Source organism: Mesocricetus auratus, unplaced genomic scaffold (assembly GCF_017639785.1).
Source record: "Mesocricetus auratus isolate SY011 unplaced genomic scaffold, BCM_Maur_2.0 Super-Scaffold_100676, whole genome shotgun sequence".
In the NCBI taxonomy this organism is placed as follows: Eukaryota; Metazoa; Chordata; class Mammalia; order Rodentia; family Cricetidae; genus Mesocricetus; species Mesocricetus auratus.
In genome coordinates this window covers 106,147,734-106,168,815 of record NW_024429266.1, presented here as the reverse complement: position 1 = coordinate 106,168,815, position 21,082 = coordinate 106,147,734, and the positions used below count along the sequence as shown (strand labels likewise).

Here is a 21,082-nt window from a genome sequence, read left to right as displayed (position 1 = left end):
CACTGCGAAAGGTTTAGAGAGAACGTTTTGTTCAGATGTTGTGGGAGACACTGGTTCAGGGTGGGCTGACCAGCAGCCACAGGCTGTAAAGATAGCTGGAGTGGGGATCTGCGAGTGTCTAGCAGCTCACCTCCAACTCATCTGCTTGTCCTGAGGCTCTTCTGCCATTGAGTAACACTTCCACTTGCCCTCGGTGCCCCTCAGTCACACTACTCCTGGTTCCTGCAGGGGGTCTTTCCTGGCCTCACATCTTGGTCTTCTTCAAACGTCCAGTATCGTCTAACTTGTCTATAAACTGGGCTGGACTAATGCTCTTTGCTTCAGGTGCATTTGGGTTTGTGACTCCTGAGAGCAGAGCCTGGCCTTGGGCCCATGTTTTCCCTAGGCCTGGGTACAGAAACTCTACCACACCAAAAGCTGAGGACACGGGCAAAGCCTGCCGGGCCAGTGGATGCACCAGGCACGCCTGAAGATCTGTGGGATCACAGCTACCCCACCTCTACTTTTAGCAGAGCCTGGGAAACCCAGGCCTCGGAGGTTCTGGGAGTGGGGTAGACACCTCTCAGCTTTAGGAAGAGCTGGGTGTCTTCAACTTTTAGAGCTACCTCTTGGGAGAAGATAATAGATGGACTGGCACCTCAGCTTTGGGGGTGCGGGAAGACTGAAGGAGGGGTACCAGATCAGTAAGGTAGTCTTGGTGGTGAAGGCGATATGGGAGGTGGTTTCACCAAGGGCTGAGTGGATGCCAGTACTAAAGAGATGAAGGCATGGGCCAGGTCCATAGATAAGGTTCTTCTCGAGCCGCCCATCTAGGTAGGGGTATCATTACACTGCACGATTGGCAGCCATGGGCACACAACCCCAAACACATATCTAGGGGCACATATATGACACACCATCACAGGGACAAGGAGCCACATGGATTTGCACATACACGTTGACCTCCCCCACCGAGAAGCTGGTGTCACAAGCGAGCAGACACATTAACATGCTCTTCTAGGAAGTCCGGTGGGGGCTCATGGCCAGGGAGCCCTCCTCACAAAGGCTAGGATCAACTCAGTGCCACCAGGGCTCTAGGCAGCAACAGGCTACCCGTGGTGCCTGCGGAGAGCCCGGACTTCTTCCAACCCGACAGGGTGCAGGCCACACCCGGGCAGGCCTAGAGCGTGTCTGGGGCAAGGGGAGGGCGGCCTGCGCGGCGGCCTGGAGCCGGAGTCCCCCCTGTCGTCCCCCCATCTCTCCTTCCCTCGCAGAAGCACGACCAGCACCAAATGGCAAAGCGCCTCTCCCCGCGCAGGGAGCTCTGCGCCGCGGCCCGCGGGATGGACCGACCGCCTCGCCCCCCACGGTGCGGAGCGAACGGCCGCAGCCGGTGCTCTGGGGGGCCCGGACCGCTGGCCTGCACCGCCCTTCCTCGGCCCGCACCGGTCCCCAGCCCGGGCATGCGCGCTGCGGCCTCCCTCCCGGTGAAGGTCAGCCCAGGGCCCAGCTGCAGGACTCCACGGCGGCCAGGGGAGGCGGAGAAAGGAGGAGGGATGCGGGGGGAAAAGACTTAACTCCTTCTCTGCGGGAAGATGGCCACCTAGACCCAGTCCAAGCCTAGAGTCTTGTGCTCCCTCCCTCTGTGGAGGTCCCGATTGGGGACAAGGAAGGGGGGGGGGTTGAGGAGGAGGTAGGGAAGGGGGAATGGAGGGCTGGAAGAAGAGAAGGGAAGCTGGCTGGGAGAGGAAGGGAGGGAGTGGGGGAGGAACAAAGGAGAGAAGAGGGAGAAAGGACAGCTTGCCAGAGAGACCCCTTTCTCTTATCAGCTTTCCCTATAACCCAGCAGTAAAACTTCCCTCAGAGGAATACAATTGCCCCGATTTTATGGGGGGAGTGTAAAGAGACACCCATTAGAGCTCTCAGGGCCAAGATTCCTGATTTTTGTGACCTAACCCATCCCTAACCTAAGCCCACAACCTTCTCCTTAGGTCACTACATCCTGGGACATGTTAGGGGACCCAGAGTCTGATGACTAAGCTCCAAGTCCCCTAGGAACTCTGACTAGAACTTAGGGCCAGGCCCAGTCCCTAGACATGGTAGGAGACCCCATGGTCTCTGAGACCCCAACAGCCTCTACTCCTACTCCACTTGAGAGAGTCAGATACAGTCACACTGGCTCCCTTGCCTGAGTAGCTGTGTGCCTCCTGTCAGGACACACCTGTGCCCAGCACACAGTCTGCTGCTATAAGGGGGGTGTCTCTCCATGTAACTCTGTCTCTCTGTGTTTTGCATGCGTGTACACACACACACACACACACACACACACAGACAGAGACAGAGAGACAGAGAGACAGAGAGACAGAGAGAGAGAGAGAGAGAGAGAGAGAGAGAGAGAGAGAGAGAGAGAGAGAGCTAGCAAATATGAGTGAACAGAAAAACAAAGAAAAAAATAGGACACCAAAATAGTTTTGTGACCTTGGATGAGTTGCTGTTATCTGCCTGCTCCAGCTTCCTCAGGAGTAACAAGAGAGACTTGACCAGGGATTCCAGGGCCCTTCCTCCTCAGAGATCCAAAGATTCCTCAGACAGAAAAGAACTGAGGCAGACAAGAGGGAGGGAGGGAGGGAGGAAGCAGAAAGACATGGAGATGAAGCCCCATAGCCAGTGGGTGCTACTCCCAGAGAGGTCTGAACTGCTGTCAGCCACTCCTCTGTGAAGTCCTCGGGTTGCCCGGCCTCCCTCCCTCCTCTCCTCAGAGTAACACCTGCCCCTTGTCACACCTCACTTGTGCCCTCAACACCACACACCACACCATGGGCCTCCTGCCACGAGGGAAAGACCTTACCGCGGGGTCCCCAGGGTCCTGCGCCGCTGTGGGCAGGTACATGATAAAAGCTTAGCTGAATGCACAGCCCTCCTTCCTCTCTGCCTGCGTGGATTTACTCCGTCTAACGGGATGCTCCTTGACACCCCTCCTGCCCCCCCCCCCACTGCACACACAATGAACTGCAAACATCGGGAGCTGAGGCTGTTGGTCGCAGGAGGAGCGCAGAGCCGGCCTCTGGTGCCCTGAGTGTCCCACCGGCCCAGAGGGAAAGCACCCGTTTGGATTCACAGCCAGCTCTCTGGCATCCCCCTCAAGCCTCCATTAATTAGGTGGTCTCTTGGAGCAGGTCACTCCGAATAGCTTAAGGCGCTGGAAAAGCAATAATAAAAAAGGAGCCACCCAGGCTAGGTACTCATTTCTCTGAGGATATGGCAGGTGTGTAGGGTCATGTTTCTGTGGGGTCTCGAAGGGTGCTAGCCCACTGCACCCCAGGGTGGCTCTGCCTGTAGGCAGGATTGCATTCATGGTCAAATCAGGCAGTACCCTGGGAAGAAAGGATATGTCACGCACAGTCACCCCACCTCCTCCTTGATCAACACCCCACAGGTTTGGCTAGAGTCTAGGGCTTAGATATGAGAAGACTTGGAACTAAATTGTGGGGGTAAGGCATGGTCTAGATCTGGGCACACAAAACTGCAAGTTTTCCCCTCTTCTGGAGTTGGGGCCAGTGGCGTACTCTGGTCCCTTCTGTGGGGGCCAGCACATCATCACCAGCAGAGCCTCTCTCACTCTCTGAAGCTACCTCCGTCGACTTCACATAGCATCCAAATGCCTGACACTTTAAGGGAGCCCACCACTGCATGTCCCAGACTTCTTGACTATTTGATCTGTCTGCAGATGCCAGTGAAATCCTCAGTGTTTGTTGCTAAGAAGCTGAGAACCCAGATTCAGGAAGAAGCCCAGTGGTTTCCTGGAGGTTTGCTCATGTCCTCAATTCTAACAGTGTGTCCCTTGGAATGCCCTGTCCACCCAGGGAAAAACGCCTGTCCTCATCTCTGGCCAGGATGCCATTTGGTATCTCACTCTCCCCTGCTGAACTGTGGCAATGCAAGGAAGATACAGAGTGATGGGAATTGAACCATCATGTATGTTAAACCAATTCTCTACCACCATGCTACACTACAGGTCAACTTTATTACATAATGCACCATTTTAGCCTTGCCTGAATATACCCCTTAACTATCTTCCCTCCTCATCCTGCCATCAATGTCTCTACCGAACCTTTCCTGCCAGCAGACAACAGTACTGCTCCCCATCTGAAAGGACTCTCCTCACCCTATTTCTTACAGTTGCAACAAAACTTCTTAAGAGTTTTTCTGCATTTGCTATCTTTACTTCCTGAACTCAAACCCTAGTAATGTACATCCTACTGAGAGTGTCCCTGTCAGGGACACCAGTGACCTCCACAGTGCCACCATCAATTCCCAGGCTGTGTCCTGCTTAGAACCTACAGTATCTGACCAAGGAAACTGCCTTCTCCTCTGCTGTCCTGCCTCCAGGATGCTCTTCCTCAGGCTCCTTCTCTGTCCTGTTCCTCTTTCCCTCTCAATATTGGGGAACTGAGAGAGGAAAGAGGCTCAGCTCCTAAAGTCCTCCATTGGTCTGGTCCTGGTTCAGAGAGCTCAACTCACTCCTTTGGTCTCGAAGACATTAGCTTAAAGGCTGCAGGATGCCCTGGCCTTGGTGGTGAATGTCTCCTATCTAAATAACAATAGACTTGAGTTTATTCTCACCCTGAAGGCTAGGTGATGCAAGCAGCTATGAAGTGCCTGAGTCGTTCTGCAGCTGTGGAGTGTCTTTAGGATTAAGGGAAGTAATTGCTGTCTGCCCTTTATACATAATAGAAGTCTTCTGTCATTGTCTCCACCTTTGGTTGACTACTTAAGACGGTGTATGAGTAAACCGAGGCACATTCAGTATTGTCTCTGACTTTTTTTTTAAGCTAGCCTTTCCCGCATCCACACTTCCCCACTAAGGAACAGACCTGGGGCCGCTTGGCTGGTCCCGACAGCAGCTCCACAAACACAGTCTGTGACAGTCTCTCTTACTGGTACCACTACCTCCCGAAGGTGTTCTCACTAGGTACCAGGTGTTGACCTCTGAAGTTTTCCCATAACCCAGTTCTCTCTCCCAGTCTTGAGACTGCTATACCTAGTTATTGACTCAGCAGTTCCACTCAGCTCTTTAACAGACAGTTCAAACTTACTCCCACTGTTCTTCATTCTCCACTCTTTCCCTCTTCCAACGGCCCAGGCCCCCAGTTCTTGAGCCATCCTACCCCCCTCCCCTTACTCTCATACTTCCATCCAATCAGAAAAAATATTCCCCTGGCTCTGGATTCAAAATCCAACAGTTTCTCCCCTTTCTTCTCTGCTGTCCTGCCTCCAGGATGCCCTTTCTCAGGCTCCTTCTCTGTCCTGTTCCTCTTTCCTACTCAATATTGAGGAACTGAGCTCCTAAAGTCCTCCATCAGGTCTCACTTACGGGTACCACTGCTGCTATCCCCTCGGTCAAAACCACAAGTGCTAAGTGGTCAGCTTGCCACCCCACTTCAGACCCTGCAATCAGAGGGATGCCCTAAGCAGGCACACACGGTGAGCTGCATGTGTGTGTCTATGTGCACACAGGAAGAATGGGGTGCGGCTCAAGCCTTCCTGCAGCTGCAGTATCTCTAATGGTCAAGAGCAGGATGCTGTCACCCATGAGTAAGACTCACAGCTGAGAAAAGAAGCCAAAACCACAAAAGGGATACTTTGTGGGTGCTTCCCCCACCCCAGGCTCCCTCTCTGGTTTCCAGTAAGGCCCAAGTCCTGCAGGCCCCGTCTGCTCCCCACACTCTCTGCTCTGGACTCCTGACTCTCCCCTTGGGCTGCTCTCAGCCTCTTGTGCCGGTTTGGGGACCGGAAGTCAACCCAGGTATCATTCCTCAGGAACTGTGGATTTAAAAATCCTGGATTTTTAAAATCATTTGGAGCTTGCTGATTAGTCTAGGCTGACAGGCTAGCAAGCCCCAGAGAGGGGCCTATCTCTCTCCCCAATACTGAGATTGTGTGTGCTATAATGTCCAGGCTTTTTACATGAGCAAGAGATCAATCTGAGGCCATCATGCATGCCCTGTAAGCACCAAATAAGCTATCTCCATGGTTTCCTGGATTTTGTGTGGAACCTGGTGAAAGCATATGGGGTTGAAAAGCAATAGGGATGGTGTGGCATGTCCATGACAAAGGATCTAACAGTTGAGTTCTGCATCTCCTTCTATCTCCAAACAGCATAGTCTAAGATTGAGCAGAAATAGGTACTCCTGGCATCAAAGGCTCTGGTGGCAGCTAAGAAACCTCCCTGGGCCAGAGGGAGGAAACAGGCTAGGCCTGTGTTCAGGGTCTGAACCGGCTTAGTCTCCCACACTCTTCTCTATTGGTGGCAGCTGGTAGCAGGCAACAGGCCTTGTTCCTAGAACTGCCACTTGCTTGGTCACTCTAACCCGGCAATCAACTGTCTGGGGTCAGGGCTTTGACAACCTGGCCCCACTGCCTTGTCCTGTCCTGTCATCCTCTATGGTCCTAACCCACTGCCCTGGATGGAGTCTCTGCAGGTAGCATGGTGTGTTGTTCTGAGCTGATGCTGTAAAACATGTTTTCTCAACTTTGGTACCATTGCCATTTGGGGCAGGATGACAAGCCTCCTTAGCACTGAGCTATACTTCCTGCTCCAGAGTGACTTACTGTGGGAGCTCTCCTATGCACTGCAGGATGCTTGAAACATGCTGGCCTCCAGCATCTTCTACTAGACTCTTTCCCTAGGGTAATCAACAAAACACAGCCAGGCCCTGACCCCTGTCTCTGGAAGGAGGGGCTGCCCCAGGGTGAGAACCTCAGCTCTACAGTCATGTCTTGGGGCCACATCTGGCTCAGCACTGAGTTCTTTGACACCTCTGAGCCTCCTTTTCCTTATCTGCAACACAAGAAGCCCTGTCTTGACTCACAGTGGCCAAAGTTACAGAGAGGTCCAATGCTTTACCCCACACATAGCTACTCACAGTTCCCTAGTGTCATTGCCCTCCTGGGCTACCTCCCTTCATACTGCAGGCCCAGCTAATTCTGCTGCTGGCTGACCCCTGCTAGGCAGAGTGGCAGCAAAAGACCCCCAGAGAGCCCTTCAGCTATTGGGGAGTGGGAAGGCTGCACAAATGCCCTGGAGGGAGTATATGAGAAGTTAGCCAGGGCCCCTAGAAAACAGCCAGGCAATTACTCAGAATAACTAATTATGCTAGGCTCTGAGATCCCTGGGGAGTTTGGACTCTTCCCAAATCCTTGGACACATCCCAGCAGAGAACAGCCTAGGGCTACACCAGTGTGCAGAAGGGTCACAACACGGGAAGCCTGTGCCTACACCTTGAGAAGAGGCTGTGCCCAGTGACTGCAGGAAGGAGACGAACACTCAGGAGTCACATAGGAGTCTGTGCCCAGGGCATGACCCTCAGACAAACCCACAAGATCTGAGTTGGGACCAACAGAGAGGTGTCTAGAAGAAAGCTGGCCTGTGGACTCAGTGCTCCTCTACATACTGTGAGCAAGCGTCCATGCCAGGAGAAGCACCCCCACACCTCTGGGGACCCCTGTAGTCCCTGAATAGACAAGATGGGTAGAGGGCTTAGTGCCAGGAGCCTGTTCAGGCTCTGCAGAGGAAACAGGGACGCAGAAGCCATCTTGTGTCATCTGTGCAGAGCCTGAACTAGATGGGGAAGAGCCCCATTGGGATAAGGTAAGCATGGGAATTAGAGCACATGGTTCTGGGGCACAGAGAGAGGTACCCTTCTTTGGGAGAGGCACCTTGGGGCTCAGGCTTTATCTTGCTGAGGGTCTTCTGAATGATGGGATGGGAACACATGGCAAGTGTCCAGAGAGCTCGGTCAGGACTGAGCTAGTAAGAATTACAGCGGACACACAGGCGTCTGCTGAGTCAGGGACAGAGGCTGCCTCTGGTTTGTTTTCGTTTGTTTCAGGTAACCCAAGCAGGCTGAGAAATCTCTATGTAGTTGAGAATGACCTTGAACTTCTTCTGGCTTTCCTGCCTCTACCTCCTGAATGCTGGGATTATAGGTGTGCACCATCAAGTCTGTTTTTAAGGTGCTGGGCTTGAGTCTGGCTTGTTCCTGCTAGGCAAGTGTTGTACCAATTGAGCTGTTGGCCTCCTCTGCCTCCAGTGTCTGGCAGCTTTAGGCCATAGGCAGACAGGAGTGGGAAGAGGGAGTGAAGATGTCCCCAAATATTTAATTAGAAAACAAACAAACTCAGGGGTAAAGGCAGGAAAAGCAGGGTACAAAGCTAACCTCAGCTACACAGCAAGCTCTGTGCCTGGGCTACATTAGACCCTGTTTCACGAAAGAAAATAGCTGAGGGCAGGGGCTGAGGCGTCAAATCAAGGCCGAGGCTATAACTGCAATTCCAAACCCAGTAGGCACGACAGACAAGGGGCAGTGTGTCCCTGCATTCACACAGCCCCTCCACACCTTGGCTGCCAGTGGCCTCTGCAGCAGCTCACAAACATTCCACATCCCATGAAGCCATGTGTCTGTTCCCCAAGTTCTACCTGCAGGAAGGCCCCGTCTCCTTTCCCTTCCAGCTACATCACCAGGTGGCAAGCTGCTGGGTGTCTCAGGCCAGCACCAGGGCCCAGCGTCTCCCGTGTTTTTCTGTTGTCATTAACACCCTCTTCTCTGCCGCCCTCATATCCAGTGCAGGGGTAGGGTCAGGGTTCTGTCTCTTCCTGACCCTCCAAGTCCGACAGTACCATCTGCCTAGGACCCCATCTCTCCCCTGACCCCGTCTCCCGCCAACTTGTTTCCTATAGCATGGCCAGATCAATACTTAAAAGGTCTGACCAGGAACACAGTACATCCTTTTTAAGAACTGACAGTGGCCGGGCGGTGGTGGCGCACGCCTTTAATCCCAGCACTCGGGAGGCAGAGGCAGGCGGATCTCTGTGAGTTCGAGGCTGGGCTGGACCGATAGCCTCCAAAACAATACAGAGAAACCCTGTCTCGTAAAAACCAAAAAAAAAAAAAGAACTGACAGTGGTTCCTATCACACTAACCAAATCCAAATTCCTTGTCGGGTTCTCAAACTCACTGAGCCCTGTTACCTCAGAGTGTTTGCACACGTATGATCTGAAAGTCACACTCCTGAAGACAGATTTGGTCCCTGCACAGAGAGGAGCTGACATCAGCTCCAGCCTTGGCAGTGCCCCGAATGGCAGCAGCATTGGCCACGAGGTTGGGTGGCATAGCATACCTGCGTAGCCTGTCCCAAAGCCCAGGTGTGTGAGGGTGAGGGGGTCCACAATGAAGTCTCTAGCACAGCCCACAGCCCAGGCTGGCATCGGTGGGAGTTCCCAGGGTATAATGACGCTATCATCCCCTAAGTGGCCCCTGTGACAAGGAGGTGGCATGTGGCATGAGTGAATACTGGCAAAAGTGGAGATGTGTCCCCATCTCTGCTGGAGCAGCAGCATGGCTGGCTGCAGGATCTGTGCTGGGGACTCATCAGGAGGGGCAGCACTGAACACCAGAGTAACTGGTGTCACATGGGGTTCTGCAGGTTCCCACACGAGGAGGCTCAGAGCTAGGTAAGCTACCAGGATCTTGTTCTCCAGCACCTCAATAATAGCAGTGTGTCCATTTGTCCCTCAGGGCCTTGGTTCCCAGAGATCTGAGCACAAGACACTAGTCTCCCCAAGATCTTTCTGAAGGCACAGCTCCAAACACTGAAGGCAGTTACTGGGGGTTCCCTCCCCTGTGTGGATTGAATGGTGAGCCCCCTAATTCTGGACATGTCCAGTGAATCAGAATGTGAACTTAGAAAGAGAGTCTATGGGGTTGGCGGGATGGCTCAGCGGTTAAGAGCACTGGCTGCTCCTCCAGAGGACCCGGGTTCAATTCCCAGCACCCACATGGCAGCTCACAAATGTCTGTAACTCCAGTTCCAAAAGATCTAACACCTCCACACAGACATACATGCAGGTAAAACACCAATGCCCATAAAATAAAAATAAACTCGGGTGTAATCACCGGTCACAGGTGAGATCCTGATCCACTATGACCAGCGTGCTATAGGAAATGGAAACAGGCTCCAGGCAATGTACACGAGGGGTGTGAAGAGGCACAGGGAGAGGGGGCCTGCAGCTGCGTCTGCTGCTCCAGCTGGCAGCCTGGTGCAGGCCCAGCAGCCGGAGCACACTGGTTCCCTTACACTGGCACTCCTGAGGGTGGCTCCTGAGACACACTGCCCGTCCATTTGTGTCCCTGACCTGGAACCTGAGCACGGTGTCTATTCTCTGGAAAGCACTGAACGTCACACCTTAGACATGGGCATCCTAGTAGTGCGTCCCATGGCAGCACCTCAGCACACATACTGAATCTTGAGTATTCCACAGAAGCGTGCAATCACATGAATCTCCGTAAGCCTCGATTTCTTCCGCGTGAAAATGTGTGTGCCACCACCTTGCCTGGGTCAGTGTGAGCAGCATAAGCACATGAGATGGCATGAGACCATTGCCTTCAGGACGCAGGGCCATCACTGTGGCATCTTTTCATGCTTGGTACTCACACATCCCATAACCCAATGTGCCTTGAAAGCTCACACCCTTTCTCCCTAACACCACACTTGGGAAGCAGTCCCTCGGAATCAGAGAGAGAACTTTGGTTATTCCTGCCAATATGTCTTTTGGGAGAATCAGCTTGTTGCTGGACTGGCTGGGAGCCTCCTGTTTCCAGCGCTGACACAGTTACCATCTCCAGCTGTGTGGCATTCAGAAGTCTGAGGAATGTGGCAACTGTCTTCAGTCAAACCTTTGCTCATCTAAATCTTTACACTTACCTTGAAAAGGACAGAAGGTGGAGAAAGCCCCTTTACAGACTTCTCTATGCCCACTGGACTTCATCTTCTTTCAATACATACATAGGATTGTCACAGGGTTTTTTTGTTTTTTTGTTTTTGTTTTTTCGGGACAGGGTTTTCCTGTATTGGTTTGAAGGCTGTCCTAGAACTTGCTCTGTAGACTAGGATGGCCTCAAACTCACAGAGATCTGCCTGCCTCTTCCTCCCTAGTACTGGGATTAAAGGTGTGTGCCACCACGGCTGACCTTTTTAGCTTATAACACAGGGTTTCTCTGTGTAGCCAGGCTGGCCTCAAACTCATAGAGATCCACATGGCTCTTCCTCCCAAGTGCTGGGACTAAAGGCGTGTGCCACCAGGATCTTATTTTGTAGTTCAGGCTAAACTTGAACTCTTTTTTTTATTTATTTAAATTATTAATTAATTAATTAATTACTTTTTGAGACAGGGTCTCCCTGTGTAGCCCTAGCCCGGGACTCACTATGTAGACTAGATTGGACTGGAACTAACATAGATCTGTATGCCTGTGCCTCCTCAGTACTGAGAAATTGCCTTGAACTCTTGATCTTCCTGCCTTTGTCTCCCCAAATAGGCTTATAGTGCCACCATGTCCAGATCATCTTCATTCTTAGCAAACACACTGATAATAATAACATCTAGCCAGTGTTATGTCTGAGTCTTGTCTCAGCTCTGGTGGGACTACTTGTGCCACTGTAACCAGCAAAGGATACAGAGTGGGTTCACTGAGCACATGTCCTGCTTAGGGCCAATGGTTACACAGCCGCGAGCACACTGCTGCATCCAAACAGTCCTCCTTATACATCATACCCTACTACACTGAGAGATGCTTCACCAAGCACCTCCAAAAGGAAATGCGCTTCTGTGTGCAACTGGGCTAGGTTCTGGGCTGAGGGAGAGAAGAGAACACAGGAGGCACGGTGAGGGGGTTAAGTGTTGGTTTGGCCACACAATGTCTTTCAAAAATATTTTTTGGTATATATACATATGTATGCATGCATGCATGTGCAGCTCTCTGTGTCTGTGTAAATATATGGGCATATGTGTGCAGGTGTGTACACAGAGATCAGAAGAGGGCATCAGGTGTCTTCCTCTATCACTCTCCATCTATTTCTTTAAGGCAAGGGACTTGATTTTTCTTGGCTAAGTTGGAAGCTAGCCTGTCTCCAGGATCCTCTTGTTTCTGTCTCTCAGAGTTGGGATTCCAGGCATTCATGGATGCCTGGCTTGTTATGTGAGTATTAGAATCTGAGTCTGGCCCTCATGGAGCAGCAAAAGCTCTCAACTTCTGAGCCATCTTTCCAGACCTCACTCTGTCTGAAATATGTCTATTTGTTGCCACCTTTAAAAATTTGGGAGATTTTATAGGAAAAGTTAGGTCTCTAGAATCACTTAGAAATTTAGTGACAAGGTTCCTGAAGTCGACCAGTCCAAAGGGAGCCGAGGAAGAGTTGCTCCTTTCAGAGAGGCTGGTCCTTCTCAAGGGTCACATTCTCAATTCTCCATATTGCCTCATCATTCCTTATTTTAGGGGATGCAACCCAAATGCCTCTGGGGGCCCAGCCTAGCTATGATTATAAGAGAGTGGCCTGGGGGCTGGAGAGATGGCTCAGTGGTTAAGAGAATGTTCTTCCAGAGGTCCTGAGTTCAATTCCCAGCAACCACATGGTGGCTCACAACCACCTTGAATGAGATCTGGTGCCCTCCGCTGGCATGCAGGCAGAAGACTGTATCCACAATAAAAAAAAAAAAAAAAAAAAAAAACAATAAGAGAGTGGCCTGGGCTTTGAGCCCCCATGCTGTAAAGGAGGAAGGGCTGGGTGGAGAGGGGTGGCTGTTTGTCCTTTTGAGGACCAGCAGGGTTTGGGCACAACACGGCTCTGAGGGCCGGGCCGGATGTGGTAGAGACACCCTAGTTGGGACTCTTGCCCTGGCTGCTGGAAAATGATTTAGATTTTTGAGCCTCAGTGTAATTGTCTTTAAAGTGTTGGCAATTCTAACCACATTTACACCATAATGTTTTGAGGCTCAATTAAACCAGGAAAGAGTTTTAAAATCACCCAATAGACAAGCAACCCGGGCTGCAGCTGCTCACCCGCCTGCTGAGCTCTACTTCCTGTAGGTGCCCGTGTACCCTGCTCCCAGGGCCTGTGTGCAGCTGAGGAAGCAGGCAGGGGCTGGGGAGCCTCAAGAGCTGGGCCACTGCCCCCTGGAGGGGCTATGCCCCCTGGAGGGCTACTTTCAATGTCTGTAACTTAGTTGGAGGAGTGCTTGCACAAGGCTATGGGTTCATACCTGGGAACTGCATGAAGTATGACTGTAATGCCAACATGTGGGAGGTGGAGGCCAGCAGGTCAGAAGTTCAAAGCCATTCTCAGCTGTGCATCAAGTTGAGGCTACATGAAAACCTGGTTCAAAAAAAATGTCTCGGCATTTTCTTATGAATTAGGAGTCCTAACAGGGCAGTGGTGAAGAGAGGAAACTGAGGCAAGAGAAGGCCAAAAGTCATAGTGATGTTCCTTGCAAGACTGGGGTTAGTTAAAAGAAAAACTATTTAGGGACTAGGCACGTGACTCTGTGGTAGAGCGCTTGTCAGCAGAATGGTCATGATCCCAGCTCTAGTTCCCAGTACCACAAACAAGACAGAGAAAACCTCTACAAAGGGCAAGAAAGGAGTCCTCTCCAATATGCAGATCGAATAGACTGGGAGGTGTTGGTTATAAAGATGGACTAAACTAAGATCAATCCTTATATGAGAATTCAGGGGATAGGACAGGGTGAACGCCAAGCTGACCAGTGGTGCAATAAAGACACCATGAACAGATGTTGGGATCTGGAACCAAGGGAGCTAGTGCTCCAGGGCTTGCAGATGACACCTGCAGAGAGCAGGCCTGAATAAGCCACATGGGTACCAGGGTGCTCCCAGATCTAGTTTCATGCAGGGTTCTGCACTCACATGCACTGAGTCCTTACAGAAAGAAAGGCTTTGTGATCCATGTTGCAGATGAGACACTTTCCTTTGGAGAACTAATGCCCCCGACTCTGTGCATGTGTGTGTGTATGTGCATGTGTGCACAGGTGCGTGTGTGTGCGTGTGTGTGTGTGTGTGTGTGGTGTGTGTGTGGTGTGCGTGTGTGTGCGCGCGTGTGTGTGTGTGTGTGGTGTGTGTATGTGTGTGTATGTGGTGTGTATGTGTGTGTGTGTGCGTGTGTGTGTGTGTGTGTGCACTTACTGTGTAGTAATACTAGCCTTGCACTCAAGACTGAAGGTATGCATCACCATGCCCTGCCCAGGAGGCAGCGCAATCTTCTATGAGAAGTCTGTCCAGCCCTCAGGGGCCTCTCTGGAAGAGCAGAATCAATTGTTCCTCAGAGGAGACAGTGTGTAGGAGAGCAGTGCACGGGCAGGGGCTAGGAGCAGATAAGGTCTACTCTCTGCAATCCCAGAGGTCCAGGCCAAAGTCAGAGGGTGGGAAACTCTCCATCCCCATAGCAATCCTTGAACACTGAATGAGTCTGTCTATGGAGAGCCATCCTGACAGGGGAAGCTGCAGATAGTTGTTAGGGCCAAGAGCACAGGAATGGGTAGTGGGCAAGGCAAGGCCACTTTGGGGCCAGCTGTACCCAGAGGGACCTCAGCTCCTCTGAGTCAGGGCCTCTTCTGCCTCGCCCCCCTCCCCCACTGTCTCATTCATCAGCTCTTCATTCCAGGAATACTTTTCCTACTATGCAGAAAAGCACCCATGCTAAGTGTGAGCTCTGTGTGCTCTGCACTGAGCAGCACCTCCGGCCTTTGCATTTTCTTCAGAAGAGTCTGGGTAAGACAAGGGTAGTGATAATGTAGGGGTTACAGGGAGACCAAAGAAAACAAGAACAGAAACAAACAAACAAATCCAGCAAATGTACACTGTACATCTTATCTTAAGGAACACCACAGTTAGTATATTTAAATTTTAGCAGGCACTATGAGACTTTGCTGGGACTTCACTTCTAATCAGGGATGGGAGTAAGTCTGAGTGACATGTGACTGAATTTAATTGACCAGGAGAAGGGATGGAGGAAAGTCATGGAGGCAGAAGAAAAAGCAAAGAATGGCAAATTTGCAGTCGTCCTGGGCCATATGAGTCCCTGTCTCAGGGGAAAAAGAAGCAGATGGAATGGGGATAGAAGTAAAAAGTAAAAGTCAGTAAGAGGGTCTGGAGAGACGGCTCGGCAATTATCATCCCTGCTCTCGCAGAGGACCTAGGTCAGCTGCCAGTGTCCATCTGGTGGTTCACAACCATCCATGACTCCAGCTCCAGGGTTTCAACATACTCTTCTGGCCTCTGTGTATACCGGCATGTACAGAGTGCACATGCATACACACATACATACATGCAAGCAAAACATGCATACATATAAAAATAAATAAATCTAAAAAAAATTTCAAGCCAATAAAAGAGCGCAGTGACTGTCCTGAATGACAGATTAGGAAGAGGGTAGTGTGACAAAGGTCATTCCCAGGTCTGGACTTAAACACCAACATAGCTCTGTAGCAGTGTGACTGGCACACTACCACTGCCAAGGGGATCCTCCCCTCTTCACGTGTTCACAAGAGAATTTCCTTCTGATCCTCGGGAGATGACCCTGGATTAACCCTTCCACCCTTCTCTGTACCCCTCTTCCCTATCTGATAAGGGGAGGGGCATAAGGCTCATTGACAAGCCCATCAGGGGAACGCTAGGGCAGCTTTCCCCATGGTCAGCCCTGCTCTTTTGGGGAACCTGTATGGGACAGGCCATTTGTTCCTGTTCCCATGCTCCAGGTACCCAAGCCTCAATCAGGAAAGGGTGGCCTTCCACACTCTGGTGTCATGGTCCAGCCTCCTCCATTGGTCTAGCTTCCCTCAATTAACGAATCCCTGGACTCTAGGTCTTAGAGGGTCTGGGTTCTATTAGGAAGGAGTGTGGATGCCTGGCCCTCCTTGTGCCTCAACTTACCTGCTAGACATGTAATGATCTTTATTTTCTAGGAGACCATCTCACCCCAACCAGAAGGCAGTGACTCTGGACTTACCCTCAGCTTTGGACTAACCTTCCTCTGCACAATGTGGATCAGATACATTGTGTTACAATTCTAACACAGTCACACATATTAATGTAACAATTATTTCTTGAAAGTAGCAATCCCTTCTGCTAGTTGCTCTAACTTTAAAGCAAACAGATTTGATTTATAATGTGTACACTTCTTTTTGGCCTGCATGCATGTGTATATGTGCACCGCACACACGCCTGGCACAGACAGAGGTCCCAGGAAGGCAGTGGATCTCCTGGAACTGGGATCCCAGAACTGAACCTTGGTCCTCTGCAAAAGCAACAAGTATTCTTACCCTCTGAGCCATCTCTCCAGCCCTTAGACACTCAAAATTTTACCTTCAGGTTAGGCGCACTCCATAAAGATCCATCCGGCCAGGCAGCACAACACTCATTCCATTCCCCTAGCCCGAGGGAAGTTGCTAGACTTTGTAAGGTTTAGCTCACTTGTGACACTATGTTCTTTATATAACCCAACAAGGGGCAGGCCAAAATAACAGTGATTCGATCAAGTAGTTGGGTTTTAGCTTAAGGAAGGGTAAACAGGTTCACAGAACCACAGGGGTTTATGCTTACACTAGCCTCGCCCTGGGCCACAAGGCATTTCCCTCTCTATCTACCCTCAGTCCCAATTTTCCCTGCATCATTGACCTGGCAAGCCCCACAAGGCCTTTCCGGAACACAGTAGAGTGGAGGAACGCCTGCCTGCGGCACCTTCTCCTAGCTTCTCTACCCTCCCTGGGAGCACAGCGTTCCTCCCTCAAGGCTCCAGAATGTTCTTTAGTCTGGAGAAATGGTTCAAATGGGAGTTGATCCAAGTTTGTAAATTCCAGTAAAGGCATGTGCGGAACCATGCTTGGGAGGCACATTCTCAAATTCCCTAGAACTAAGTTTAGGTCACAAAGAAACTGGTTTCATAGCCGGGAAAGAGGGGAACAGAGTGTGTATTATCCCAAATGGCAGCACAGCTCCAGTGAACTCTCCCACAAGATCCCTTGTGAGTTTCCCAGCTTCCCCACATCCCTCACCATCAAAGGGTACTGGGGACAAGAGCCACAGTCCCTAGAAGAGTCCCTAGGCTTAGTGTATACCAGCAGCAGGCCCATGTTTATTCCTAAGGCTTTAGAATCCCACCAACTATCAGCGCATACCTCCCAGTGACACCCCTGCCATTAAATCTCACGAACACTTGCAACAGCACATCGAGTCCCTGGAGGCCAGCTGCCTGCAGCAGCTTCGTACCCAGCCACTGTGCAGCCCACCATCGAGACACAGGGGCATCCAAATGCCTGTACATGTGCCCTGGCCAGCAAAAGTCTGCCACCAAGACATGTGAGGGTTGATTTCATGTTCACGTGACTCTCAAATCAAATACCAAACAAGTGCCATGCTTTGCTAACTTATCCCTGGCAGATGGGGGGTGGGGTGTGAGTGTGCTGGGGCTTCTGCCTCCCCAGGAAGTATCTAACGACTTAGGGCCATGCTGGGACCAGTTATCACTGCCCCAAACCGCAGTCTTCTCAGACTTCCTTTCTTCCCCCACTGTCCAGGCCTGCAGTGAGATCATGTCCTTCAGGTAGTCACCTGTGGCCGCTGAGAGCCCCTGGAGGCTTAATTTAGTGCACCCCACATGAGCTGTGCTTAATGGAGCTTTTCACAGGATGGACAGTTTCTGTGTACCTGCTAAAGACCTCAGCAGTTTCCCACCATCCCCCACCTTCTGACTAACTAGAATTTTCAGATGTGGAGTCTGACCTGCTCCAGGACAAGCCTGCTGGATCCACCTGCATACCCATTTGCTTAGGGAATCTTTGCTACAACAGTCTCCACAGGCTTAGGAGGGGATCCCCTTGTCACCTGAGGTGCTGGTGAGATTGTGAGGATGTGGAAGTCCTGACTTTTCTGTGGGCAACAGAAGTGTGAGACTCCCAGTGTGGGAATGAGCATGCCCATACCATGCTCATTTCAGGGCTATGGGTACCAGTTGACTTGCTCACAGCACCGTATGGCTCTAACACTCTGAACCAGTCTGGACTTAACCAGCAGGCAAAGGCATGTACCATTGTCCTCTGAGCTGGGTCAGGTGTGTGTGTGTGTGTGTGTGTGTGTGTGTGTGTGTGTGTGTGTTGGAGGTAAGTGTTAGGAACAGCAGTTGGCCAGGGGCTTCCTCTTGCTCCACTCTGAGGAAGTAGAGGCTGAGAGAGAGAGGCCTCACTGCCTACACATGCCCCACAGTGTGAGGCCTCTGTTCCCAAGGAGCACTTCAAGCTGCATCCATTCAGGGCTCTCCTGATGTCCCCTCCTCAGAGGGCCACACCACCTGTGGAACTTCTTTTAGGCCCTTCCCATATCCAGGAAAGTTCTTGAAAAATGGCCTTTCTTTCCTATACCCTAGTAGGTCCCTCCAGACAAGCTGGAACTGGTGTGAGCCTGCCCCAAGTCCCCCTCCCGTTCTAGAGTGGAGGGTCCAGCTCCTGAGTACAGCTAGAAGCCTGCATGGAGGCAGAGAGGAACCACTACCGCCCCTTCCACTGTGAACAACCCCGTCTGACAGCTCTGAGAAGTCTGCTCAGCCTGTCTGTAGGCTGCTGAGCCAAAGATGTGTCAGGACCTTCAGATTCCTTCCAGATAATGGGGATCATTGAAGGAGAGAAAGGCATTGAGACCACTGGGAGTCATTTGTGTGAATAGAGAGGTGTGATACATCCAGTGTTCTGTGGATAGTGGGGACTCAGAAGAAATCAGATCCATAAACCTTTTCCAGATGAACTGTTTTCAGATTAACTTGTTCCTGGATCAGAGTGGATTTAAGAGGCAGGGTTTAGGGACTCCTAAGGAGATGAGGGGACACCTATAAGAGGTAGCAGAGATATGGCAGGAGGGACTAAATGACAGATGTCATCAGGGTCAGGAAAGTGCTCCATGCTGGGAGGGATACATAGAGGCACTGTGTGAACACTTGTGACCAGTGCAGAGGTGGGCAGACAGTTAGGGGTGGGGAGCAAGGCATGGCCAGAGCCTAGAGCTGGCAACTTTGGTCAAAGCTCCTGCTCCTAGGCTGGTAGAGAAGAAAGCACCTACCTGTACCACGGTGGGCAGGTGAAGACCTGGAGTCATAGGTAGCAGAGTCCTGCAACTGGGAAGTCATCCAGTGCCCCCTTGGTGCCCTGGCCCAGAGCCTGCCACGCCTGGAGCACCAAGGGCCATGCTGAGGAGGATCTGAAAGGAGAGGGCTGTGGGAGGTGTGGCCTGGGCCCTGAGCCTATTAGGGCAGGCTCTAAAGGGCCCTGGAGGGAGGCTAGGTTGCAGGCCTCCTTTCAGAGGAGGTCAGCAGGTCTGGAAAATATGGAAAATTGAGCAGAAGGGGCCAGGCCCTGGGGCCAGCACAAGCCAACCTGAGGCCAGGGAAACTCCAGGAAGAGCATAAGCGGGAACGGTGTGCGCCTCATGCACACAGACGTGGGCACAAGACAGAGAACTTCAGCCAGGAGCTGAGACCCCAGGCAGAGACCCAGGCAGGGTTAAGCCAAGCATCAAGTCAGCCCCAGGGTGAGCAGGTAGGCGGTCACCTGCACTCAATCAACAACTTGCTGCAGGCTCTCCTGTACCTTCTGGGTTCACCCAGGGCCTGTGGCCTTCCCCTACTGGGAAGAGCAGAAGGGCCCCAGGCCCCAGGCTCCAGGCAAGAGAGTACAGTGCCATGGGGTGGGGTGGGAGGCAGGTTGAGAGTGGTTCAGGAACATGCAGGGTATATGGGTGGAGACACGTTGGCCAGGGATGGAGATGGAGAGAGACCCAGCTGAGGATGCTGAGGCCTGTGATGGGAGAGCCAAGAGGGTCTGAGGGAGACATGTGTGAGGGGGGCAGGTGCCCTTAGGCAGGTGAGGACAGGGGATAACTTGAATGGGAGAGGGCTGTCCAGGAAGGAGGGTAGCAGGTGGAGTCTGAGAAGATGCCAGGCAGTGGGCGGGAAGGAAGGTGCCAGGTAGGGAAGGAGTGAGAGGGTGCCAGACAGGGCAAGTGGGGAAGGCTGCCAGGAGGAGCAGGTGGGAACATGCTAGGCAAGAGGGCGGTGCCAGGCAGAGGGGAGGAGGGCGGTGCCAGACAGGGAAGGGAAGGTGCCAGGCAGCAGGTGCCAGACAAGGGCGGGGGAGGGGATGCAGGTAGAAGGAGGGCAGGAAGGGACCAAGTAGGGGTGGGAAGAGAGGGTGCCAGGTAGGAATGAGGTGTCGTAGATGGGACTGGATGGGAGTTGGCTGGAAGGGGTAGTTCCAGAGTGTGCAGTCAGGGAGAGTGCCAGGTAGAGGGAATGAAGAGAGTCAGGAGGGTGGCCAACGCGGGCAAAGAGGGAAGGTGACAGCAAGGAAGAAGGAGGGTGCCAAACAGGGAGGAGGGGACTGGCCAGGTGAAGGGAAGATGCCAAGCAAGGGAAAGCAGGGAAATGCCAGGTGGGTAGAGGAAAGGGACGCCAGTTAAGAGGAAGAGGGATGCCAGGCGGAGGGAGGATCAGAGATGCCAGGCGGAGGGAGGAAGGATGCCAGGCAGCAGGAAGAGGAGTGCCAGGCAGAGAGAGGAAGAGGGATGCCAGGCAAGGGGAGGAGGGATGCCAGAGAGCAGAAGGAGGGATGCCAGGCAGAGGGAGGAGGGGGATGCCAGCGGAGGCGAGGCAGCACTGCCAGTAGAGAAGGCGGGGGCGCTGGCGCAGCGCGGCTGGGAGGCGGGTTTGCCTAGGGCCGTGGGGGCCGCGCGGGTTCGGGTCGCTCACCTGCTCCCTCGGGACCCCGGCCCGGAGCGGGGCTGCCCGCCCTCAGCTCCGAGCTCCGACTCGACTTGGCGCCTGCGCTGCTGCAGCCTGGAGCGGGGGAGGCGCAGGGAGCGTCTGCAAAGAGCTAGGCACCTAGTAATGAGTTAGGGATCGGAGTAAGAAGCTTTGCCCCATCCAATAGTGCCGGTGATCTTCAGCTCTGACCCCTGAGACCAAGCCCTTGCCAGACCTTGACCCATACGTGGTGAACTTCAAGCTTGTGCACAGATATCTTGTAAATGCACCTGCGCACCCATATTTCACAATACACTCAAAACACTCTGACTTCTCACTTCTCCATACTAACCGTATACCCTATGGGCATATACACACAGCTGTGAGCTTGCACACAGTGGGAGCATTGTGAGTGCTGCAGATGTTACCTAAGGAAATTCCCTCCTCTAACAGTGTTCCAGTGCACACTATG

General features: G+C 52.3%; 1 protein-coding gene across 3 annotated transcripts in view; it reads right to left on the bottom strand.

Annotated features, from left to right (window-relative positions):
• The window catches only part of Smarcd3 (SWI/SNF related, matrix associated, actin dependent regulator of chromatin, subfamily d, member 3), a 31,495-nt gene extending 10,778 nt beyond the window's left edge, over positions 1–20,717 (bottom strand). The window contains exons 1-2 of one of the 3 annotated variants that reach the window (XM_013126102.3): positions 20,617–20,717; positions 18,933–19,070 (exon numbers count right to left, since the gene is read on the bottom strand). In XM_013126102.3, the coding sequence (XP_012981556.1) occupies positions 18,933–18,968 (36 nt within the window). In that variant the 5' untranslated portion in view covers positions 18,969–19,070; positions 20,617–20,717. Of the gene's footprint in view, positions 1–2,457; positions 2,579–18,932; positions 19,071–20,616 lie in introns of those variants that run through there. The other 2 variants (XM_040737114.1, XM_040737115.1) reach the window with 2 other exon arrangements.
• Positions 20,718–21,082: the final 365 nt, after the last annotated feature.